The following is an 11,138-nucleotide window of genomic DNA, read 5'->3' on the forward strand; positions in this document are numbered from 1 at the left end:
TAAATTGTAATGTAGAGCCTGAACCAAAGTACATTTCAGGACACAGTTTACAGTTATCTCCGATTAATCCATCTTTGCCAGCTTTGTACATGTAAACATCGAAACAAATGACGATCAATATTTAGCGGATATACAATATTATTGTAAATTAGTGGTTTCAAGACAACACTGAAGCACCTGTACAGTTTCCAATGGTAATTCCTGACAACATCGGCACAACACTGATAAGAATAATCATATTAACTATTTTGAGCTTTCATTGAAATAAAACATCAATGATTTCATAAAAAGAAATCATGTTGATAAAGATTTATTTTAAGCTGTCAGTGCAAAGGAAACAGAGTAGTGCCAGCGCAATGCGTGCTCAAACTATAGTAAAATCCCCTGGATCACAATACTGATATGATATGAAAAGTGAAAGTCATGATCGTGAAACATAAGTGTTTGACTCTAGCAAACATGTAATGCAGTCACTTTGTCACGTTCAATATTTCTCCAGGAAGTTTGTTCAAGGAATCATTCGTCCAGAAATGTCAACAGAAGATCAGTTAGATTAAACAATTGTAGAACATTCAGAATATCCAGTATATACCCAAACTATTTTGTCAAAAGATCGTTTAAAAAAGTAAATCTCATGAAGAAAATGTTCTTTTTTAACTTTTTTGAGCTGAGACGAAACAATTGGCCTAGGATAATTGTATTCAGCTGGTTTCTGTCTCTAATGACATATTGTACCAGAGTTCGCAACCATATGATAAAGTACCGATGGTAGCACAATTACTACACTGTATGTACAGATAAGTCAGTGTTCTAGGGTTTAGGAATGCTATACCATGGTCGGATAGTGCGGAATAGGACTTTCGCCCTTTGTTAATTTTTTTTTAATCTCATGTATTCGGTCAAAGAGTATACATTTTTCATTTATGATTATCCCTAGATGGTTGTAAGACGGTCGCATTATACCATCGCTGGACCAAGATGCCAGGATATGTTACATGTATCTGGTTTAGCTCCTTGTGCAATGAATTGCGACACGCACGGTTTATTGGATGCGTTGAACGTGAATTGCCACTCGAATGCGTACCTATATTCGATGTCTAATAGGTTTTGAAGCCTAATGAATCAGCGCGACAGCAATTTTAAGACAAGTCGTCTGCTAAGTAGTGCCATCTGCTGTATGTTATGTATACCTGTGTTTGGACTGCCAAAATGTAACGCTTGAAAAAAGTCGTTGATGTAAATAAGATAAATAAAGATAGGCAGGACACCACCATGTCTAACGCCTTGATCTATTGGAAAGCATTATGAACGGGTCTAGGTTCAATACGATTAACTTCACAGCATTCTGGTGACACTGGTTGATTAGCGACCATCATTTTTCCAGTTATGCCAAGTTTGCGTAGTTTGAATCCAGATCTCCAGACGGTATAAAAAAAAATACATATACGCTACAACCTTGCTCTTAATATTGTATAATAGTTTCTTTAAGATCAAATGATGCTGTCAAACAGCCTAATTCTCTCTGAAAACCTTGTTGTTGCGCATATGGAAATGTATTTTCTGTAGAATATAGATATGTGCGATTGTGAATTATTTTTTCGAAAAGTTTAAAGACATATGATAGTAAAGCGACTGGCCTACAGTTGCTGCAGGAATCTTACGGCCTAGCTCCGTCTTTGTGCAATGGGGCTATGAAACCACGTTTCCAACAAAACGGAATATAAATGTGATCAAAAACAGCAGTTTAAAAGGCAATAGGCAAGTGTTGTAACTGCATGCATGAGGTGTTTATTAGTAACAAAATCCTCTCCCGGCATTTATGTTAGGCTTTAACGTTTTTATAGCAGACATTATATCCGATTTGAATTGACCACCTGAAGCTGGTAGTAAAGTTAAATAATATTTGCTCTGGTCGTGAGCTTTTGGCAATTGTTCTTGGTCAACAATGTGATCTTCTAGAGGTGTGTATTGATCTTTATAAAATAATGTGAACGGTTAAACTACACCACACGGATTTGTTTGGATCACACCCTCTTTGTCGCGAGTGTATGGGTGAATGCGCAATGATCTGAGCTTCCTGCGTTTAGTCAACTTCAAAAACAAACGTACATCAACTTCCGCCGCTTTGTCAATATTATTGTATACATTGCGTATGCACAGTTCGTGTTCTTCGTTAACTTAAAGGACATTTCAGAACTGCCGTTTCAATCTCTTGTATTTTCGTATAAGATTCGAACTCCATTCCTCGGGGTCTTCCCTCGACATCCAAAATATACATGTACGTTTGTTCCGCTCAGTTTATAGTTTGTAAATGGTTGATTGATGTGGTCCATTCTGTGTGGGTTGTATGAAGAGTGTTGGTGGAATGGACATTTCAGCGTGCGTAGTAAATATATTTTAGACAGGTTACTGATGTCTTTTCTTGTCATGAGATCAGTCTCAGTAGACTACGTTCAACTTCGTTTCTATATTTAACAATAGTTTCAGGTGTATCTTTATGTCATGCGGGTAATTTAGAAGGTGGATTCTAAATTATATAAGAAAATGTCCTTCAATTCATAGATAAGAATTCGCTATCATAGGTTATTCATCTGAGATGATAGAGATTGATCATTTCTAAAAAAAAATTATACCGTTTTAGCCTTGTTTAAACATGACTGTCATTCAATATTTAATCTCTTTGAGTGTATGCTCGTTAATGATTAAAATTTTAAAGTTTTTTTTTGTCTAAAAAAACTGACAAACACAAAGTAGATGATATAGACCAATCCACACTTTACAAAAGTTATGTCCCTTGACCGCCATTTCTTGGATAGAGCCATATATATCTCACAGTAGCATTTGTAGTTTAGAGGGTTTAAACTTTGTCATCTGACATTAAAAATCTGTTTCCGTTGTGAATTTGGATTGCCCCAGGCTGGAGCAACCTACACATCGAAGGAATAAATTAAATTCCGATAGATTTCTTCACAGAGCGCCCCCATATTTGGCTGCATAAAGAAGGGAAGATTGGTTTTTCCCTTTTAAACTTTGGGTTGACCCTGCAAAGAGGAACAACTTTTGCAAAATGTGGATTGGACTTACGCATACATTTAATGCCACCAAAGAAATCAATGAGAACTACTATACGAGGCCAATACTTAGCATCTTGCAATTGTCCTTACTACAGTTTATGCATTAGGGAATATTGACCCCGATTTTGACGTCCGTTTTAAGAAAAAAAATATGTTCTAACCTGTAATAGAGCACTATAAATTCATCAATACATACTCAATTGTAATAATCTTATACCTTGTTTCCTTTACTTCCCCCTCAAGCAAAATAAGGCTGTATTTTCTGACTCCAATGGTTTAACATTTCAAACATCCTTATACTTACTTATTATAATATATTTAAATTTTCCGAGTACGATTACCTCTATTTATTACGGAAACTTATTGTTAATTCATAGCTCTACAAAATCTACACGCCCTGTTTATCGATTGATTAGACCGTACAACGACCTAAGAAAAATTACGGACTGCATGAAATAAGCATGATGGTGTCAGACTAAGATTCCTACAGGAGACCTTTTAACTAACGTACTGATGTACGTCAACAGTAATTTAGTCAATTTTAGTTTCTTTTTACAATCAGTTTATTAATTTGTTAGAAGAAAAATGTAACAATTAACAATAAAATGCTTTCTTTGATGATTCATGCGGGTTATGAAGGTAGCGACCATTGCAGAATAAAAATTACAATGTCGCCACCTTCATATCCCGCATGAATCACCACGAAAACATGTTATTGTTTAATAAACGAAATTATTAAAACGTGACTAGCTGTTTAGTTTAATAAAATGTCTTCTATATACAGTTCTATAATTCACCGCCCTCAACCCAGCCCTCCGCCTCATTCTGAACATAGTGGTGAAAGCAATACTAAACATTGAATTTGGTCTTATATCTTTCCTCTATACATTTGCACATATAGTATAGAGCCAGTCGGTTCATCTGTTTTGTTGATTACTTAATGTTATAATGAACTTTGAACTCTGTTAGGGATCTTTCCTGTCCCTTGGGAATTATGATAAAAAACGTTAAATTTATTATAGAACAGAAAGGTAATGTTTAAGTTTGGATATTGCAGGCTACTAGGGTTTTGAGAATTTTTTTTATATCACCTTTACTCTTTTTTTCTTTCCCTTTTAAGGGAGATTATCTCTTTATTTGAACAAACTTAAAAGGTCTTCTTAAAAGAATACATTACGGCAAATTTGGTTTAGTTCTGCTGAATTAGATGAAAAATGTGAAAAGGTAACGACGCCAAGTGCAGACAAGAAAAAAAAATATTAACAAAAAACTTGAGTCTCTAGCTCAGTGTTGGTCTTGAACACCATGTTAAGCCAATGACATTGCCTAGAAATTATAGAACGAAACAAATGTGTTTATTGTAATTTATTATAATTAACATATGCATGTACGTACATATTTGACTAACTAACCCGTTACAAACAAATCAGGATGATATGCATTTTATAAGTCTTTTCAATTTTATATAAATTACACAAATAGCCTAGTTTTGTGAACATTTTAGCATCATTTTTTGGTACTTTAAGAATTTCTGAAAACCTCGAGGAGACAACTGTCCTATTAAGTCCTATTATCATGGTTTCAAATATTTTAATACTGTGAGTACATGTAAATGTCTTTGCACTGTCATTTCAAGCATTCATATTTTAGCAGCGATTTGAATATAATGATATTTGTCTGCAACGATTTAGTATTTCTAATATGCTATGCTAAGAGTAATTGAAACAAATTATTAGTTTGGTAATTATGCTATGCTATGAGAAGTTGAAAAAATTACACATCCTTCATTTAAAGAATTAAATAAGTTATGATATTTACCGAAATATTTGCATTAAAATCCGTCTGTCAATTTTTATTCTTTACACGATACATTGAGAAAAACCTCAAAAAGTATCTGATATGTCAATGGTGTGAAATGCCATGGTATAAGAGTATGTTGTAAAAGATGTGCCAAAATGACTTAACAACCATATCTTATTTGTGTGACCTTTTGCATATTTACAGCATGATACTTCCATCGAGTTCCTATATTTTTTTATATCATGGCTATCTGTGTCTTTATCTTAACACATAAACTAATATACTTCTAAATATGCACTCTCTGAGATACATAGATTCGAACTCTTCATTTACATACATTTAATTCAAGTCTATTATAAAGGAAAACAATCAAAAGAACACATTTTGAACGTGTATATTTCCTTTTACAGATAAAAATCAATCAAACAGATCTCATATACAAGAATATCCCAAACATATACGAAAAAAAATATTAGAGATTATTACATGGCATTTTTTTTTTATATCGCATCCTATATTAGCCAGAGGTCACTGTAATTCAATACACGAGCCAATAGGCTCTAGGACTCATATACAGTGACCAAGGGCTAATATCGAATGCGATATAAATATCTTATGTCATGATTCTAATATCCTATATTTACAAAAATCAATATCAAAGAAACATTAAAAATGTCATACGATGCATGATTATTATCAACATATTGATCAATGTTTACTTGTATAAACGTTCCTGTCAGTTTGCACCAGCTGTTTGTATATCATGTGGACATCGAAGTAATTTGTTGACGTCTTACTCAGACATCGAAGTTTAGCGACGCAAACCGAACTCTACGCCATAATAGCCGATGATTGACGGAATGGGGTGTGAAATAAATTTCATGAGACATCCCTGAAGTTTATAAAATTCGGGTAGGTAAATTTTCGGTATATATCGCACAGGGCGAAAACGAATATATTTGAAAAAAATTTAGTTTTGAAATGAAATAAAATAAATTATATAAACTTCTCAATGTAAAATACATAATGCAATGATAAATGATGCAATTTTTTACTCTTATGATAATAACTATCTATCCTTAAAACAAGTTCTATGATACAACCACAATATTACTTAAAGTTTAATAAGCTTCAAATTGCTTGCAAGGTTGTTAATGCTGTTTTACATCAATAGTCTCCATTATCTTTAGCCCCAGCTATTTGTAATTCTTTCACAATGCTCAAATTACCGTTCTCAAGTGCAATATTAAGTGGTGATTTGTCTCCTTTTAAATTAACATCAACACCCGCGTTTATTAATTCTTTAACGATACTTAAATGTCCTTTTAGACATGCAGTTATCAATGGCGTTTTGTCTCTATCTTTTTTATTGACAACAGCTCCCGCTTTCAACAACACACGAACAACACTCAAATGTCCCCTATAACAGGCAGCTCTTAGTGGTGTATTGTATCTGTAGTTGACATTGATGTTGGCGCCGGCTTTTATCAACTCCTCAACTACACTCAAGTGCCCTTTATCGCATGATGCTGTTAGTGGGGTATGAGATAAATCATTCAGATTCACATTTGCCCCTGCCTTTATTAATTCCTTTACAATGTCTGTTTGACCATTGTAACATGCAATATTTAGTGGTGTTTTATGTCTATCTCTTTGATTGACATCAGTTCCTGCTTTTATCAACTCTTTCACAACACTTAAACTACCTTTGCAGCATGCAGTTGTTAAAGCTCTTTTACCTTCTGCCTTTAGATCGACATTGAACATTGCGTTTATTAACACTTCGCCAATACTCAAATGACCTTGTTTATATGAAGCTGCCAGTGGTGTTGAATTTTCATCACTCAAATTGATTTCGGCTCCTGCTTTAAACAACTCCTTGACTATATCCAAATGCCCCATGTAAGATGCTGCTGTTATTGGTGTGTTAAGATTAACATCAGCCCCCGCTTTTATCAACTCCTGAACTACATGCAAATGTCCCATATATGATGCTGCTGTTAATGGGGTTTTGAACACTCTTTTGAGATTAATATCAGCCAACGCTTTAACCATGTGTGGGTTTTTACTCAAATGTTCATTTTTACACACAGATATAACTGATATTTTGTCACATGTAACATGCATATTGACATTAGCGCCCTCAATTATCAGTTCCTTTACTACGTTCAAATGTCCCCTATAACATGCTGTTGTTAATGGTGTTTTATCTCTTTCTCTTTGATTGACAACAGCTCCCGCTTTTAACAACACACGGACAACACTCAAATGTCCCCTATAACAGGCAGTTCTTAGTGGTGTGTTGTATCTGTAGTTGACATTGATGTTGGCGCCGGCTTTTATCAACTCCTCAACTACACTTATATGCCCTTTGTCGCATGAGGCGGCTAGTGGAGTATAGGATAAATCGTTCAGATTAACATTTGCCCCTGATTTTATCAACTCTTTCACAATATCAAGTTGTCCACTGAAACATGCAATATTAAGTGGTGTTTTATATTTGTCTCTTTGATTTACATCAATCCCTGCATTTACTAACTCTTTTACAACACTTAAACTACATTTGCAGCATGCAGTTGTTAAAGCTGTTTTACCGTCTGCCTTTAGATCGACGTTGAACATTGCGTTAATTAACACTTCAACAACACTCAAATGACCTTTCTTTAAAGCAGCTGCCAATGGCGTTGAGTTTTCATCAGTTAAGTTGATATCAGCTTCTGCTTTTAACAACCCTTTAACTACATTTAAATGTCCCATGTAACATGCTGATGTAAGTGGTGTTTTATGCATATATTTTTTATTGACATCAGCCCGTGCTTTAATCAGCTCTCTCACAACATCATAATGCCCATTTTCACATGCAGCTGTTAAAGGTGTATGCGTTGCATCATTCTGATTTACATTTGCGCCAGCATTTAACAATATATTGACAATGTCTGAATGCCCTAATTTACACGCAATTACCAGCGGTTTGATATTCCAGTGTGTTTCTTCCTTGTTAATAGCATCATCTTGAATGTATTCCAGTAATAATTGTACGGTATTTAGATCACCACTGTAACAACCAAGACAAAGCAGGCGACATTGCTCTTCAGTCATCGGTTCACTTCTTGTGTCACTAGCTCTCCTTATTATGCGAAAAGGGATTTCCGATTTACGGTTTAAAACGCTTGCATCATCAGATACTGCACTCTTGTCAGTGTCACCCTCACTTACTGAATGACGTCGGCGCTTTTTATTAAAAGAATTTTGAAAAAGGTCTGTTATTTCTCCTTTTTCTTTCATAATATTTTCTATTATAAACTTCAAAATTTTATAATGGCCATGATAAATTACCCAGCTAATTGCCCTGACATCGTTTTTATAATTTGATCGTGTGGTTCTTTCGTTTAATAGAAGCATATGGATGTAAACATGATTACTATCACGAACACAAGCTCTTGCAAGTTCATGTCTACTTATTTTGAAATTTTCTTTCAGTTGTGAAAGATATATGGAATACAAATCTGAATATGACCTTTGGTTCATAACACTGATAAAATGGGAAACAACGGACGAGTTTTTCAACGCTTCATTCTCGAAAACAGCATGCAACTCCCCATTCTCTACGTCTCGAAATAAACGTTCAGCAAGCAATTTATAATAGGATTCGTCCAATTTTATATTTAAGTCAACAACACTTTCTTGTTTTGCACTTCCTTCTTGGAAGGTTTGGTCTTCGTGTGCTTTTTCATTATTTATACCAATGGTTTCTACTTTGATGTTATGAGCAATGTAATCAGCATTCAAATACTGCAAAATTAACTCCGGATATTTAAGTCCAAAATGATATGCAACAATTTCAAACATGGTGTTGTGAATAAAGGTGAACTTATTTCCCCGCTTTTTTGTGTATGTTTCCTCCATTTCGGACAAAGCGTCAATTATTTCAAAGTTATCCGTGTTATGCTTTACTTTACATCGTCTGAGAAATTGACATTTCATTTCATTAAAATTCGAATTCTCACTGTCAATGTTGTCTACAATTTTTTCTGAGAGTATGCTGCCTGATGCCATTAGCAGAACCAACGAAGCATATTGTATTTTGTTCTCTGTTCGCATTTCATTTAGTTCCCTTAAAATGCAAGACAATGGACACATAAAGAATTTTGGTCCATATCTTAGGAATTCTTTTTCCCTCGAAAACAGTTTGCATAAGTAGGGAAACATGTTTGATACCGATGATAGATCGACTGAAGATAACATATATTTGTCTAGTTTGTACTTTTCAAATAAATCAAATTTGTCTTTATCATTTAATGCATTTTCGTCACTGTGCAGCATAATGACTTTCTCTTTTTTAAACAAAAACGAGTTTAAAGACCTTTCATTTCTGTAAATCGCCTCTCGACAAGTCATAAGAGTTTTGGTTTTTAAATGGGACGGATTTTCAAGTAAATCTTTGTACTTTAACATTACATCAACCTCTCCGGCGTTTAATCCAAAAACTCCAACCACATCATCAATAACAAAAACTTGTGGTATTTCTGGATTGCAAAAAGTTTCAATGTTTCGTATTTCTCTTGTTGGTAAAATTTCATACCCTTCTGTCTGGAGTATAAGTGCGATGTGGCGGGCAGTGACTGTTTTTCCCGAGCCCGGCACACCAACAATCGTCACAAACGATTGTTTTTTTACTTGTTCTAGCATAGCTGGAAAATTGTGTGTTTCAAGAAAAACACTTTCATCTTCTTTCCATTTGGAAATTTCATTTTCGTGCAGCTCTGAAATAATTTTTTTATATCCTTTAAATATTTATACATGTGCATTATTTATCATTATCTATCTTAATTTTACAGCGTTCAAATTTATATTTACAAATAAAAATTTATTCAATAATTTGTTTTATTAAACTTTAAGAGTAAATTTTAATGCATTCATGAATTTTCAGGGGTTAAATAGTCACGCACATGATATTTAATTCAAATGCTTCTTTTTGAGATTGATATATATCTTCGTGTCTGGTTTACACTTTATTGTATTATGCGTATATATTGTTCGTTTTAAGCGCTTTTTGTTTGAATTTTTAACAATCATTGATCATAGTTTTTTTTTTAAATCAATGATTGTGTTACATGTACTATAAGTTCTTTAATGAAACTAAGTAAAATAAATTTTTCCCGAGGAAAAATAAACTGGGGGCTTGGGTTCTAGCTTGTTCTTTATTGGACTATAATAACATTTTATTTTCGATTCAACCAATTTAGAATATTTACATCAATTTTTTGGGGGTATTCCGGATCAATTATATTTTCTTTGCCTCATATTTGAATTAAATAAAAAGTCAGCAGAAAAATACAACTAACGAGTTGCTTTGTATTATTTTCCAACAGTTGTAAAACATGAAATAATTATTAATTAGCACATACTTGTTACTTCTTCAGCGTTATTAATGACTAATTTAATTTGTAACTTTTGTTTACTATTTTAAAGTTTAAACATATCCTTTGTATTTCTTATGAAAGTAGCTTGCAGACAAAGTGAGTAAACGTGCAAGAATGAAAAGTTCAAAGTCCTTTTTTCAAAGAATTTGCACATAATAAACCGAGGGAAACGCACAGACAGTAATTTGCTTCATTGAAGACAAAAGTAGAGAGAAGGTGGTATTACCTAAGACCTCATGAGATCAGCCTTCAAACGCACTACGTAAAAGTATGTTAACCTTGACAGAGAGGAAAGAATTTTGACGAAATTATTCTCAACACTAACACCAATTATATGAGGACAGCAACTATTTTCCTAGTGGTTGGCAAATATGTGTATTAAGATATATATAAGAAAGAAAATATTTTTTAACATATAAAAAGCTGAGCAAAAAATCAAACTAACAGATAAAAATCTCATAAAACAACATAAAAGAGGTTAATCGTTTAAACGAGTACATGCAACTTGAGAATTATCAAATACTAGGCGCATTACGTCATTCTTTATGCATTTCATGTAATTCTACTAGTTGTACATATACAAAATGTGGAGAATAAAAAATACGTGCTGACAAAACCTTAAAGCGTCATACTTTTTGAATATGAATCTGCGTGATTTTTTTTCAAGTTAAATCCAGTGATATAACGCAAACATGTTGAAAAATATTGTTTAAAGCGTACGGGTATTCTTGCAGTTTAATAAACGAAAAGTTGATTGTTTGTACATTGATGTAGTTCTTTTAGAAGAGGTCCACTTCTCCAAATGCTAAATTGATTAAATCGAAGCATTGGCGCAAAATGC

General features: G+C 33.6%; 1 protein-coding gene across 1 annotated transcript; it reads right to left on the minus strand.

Moving 5' to 3' along the window:
- Window positions 1–4,495: 4,495 nt before the first annotated feature.
- On the minus strand, window positions 4,496–8,311 carry LOC128183015 (ankyrin repeat domain-containing protein 17-like). The gene has a single exon (XM_052851799.1). The coding sequence runs from the start codon at window positions 8,274–8,276 to the stop codon at window positions 6,042–6,044; it is 2,235 nt and encodes a 744-aa protein (XP_052707759.1). The 5' UTR covers window positions 8,277–8,311; the 3' UTR covers window positions 4,496–6,041.
- Between the last annotated feature and the right edge of the window lie 2,827 nt (window positions 8,312–11,138).

The sequence above is a fragment of the Crassostrea angulata genome, chromosome 5 (genome assembly GCF_025612915.1).
Source record: "Crassostrea angulata isolate pt1a10 chromosome 5, ASM2561291v2, whole genome shotgun sequence".
Taxonomy (NCBI): domain Eukaryota; kingdom Metazoa; phylum Mollusca; class Bivalvia; order Ostreida; family Ostreidae; genus Magallana; species Magallana angulata.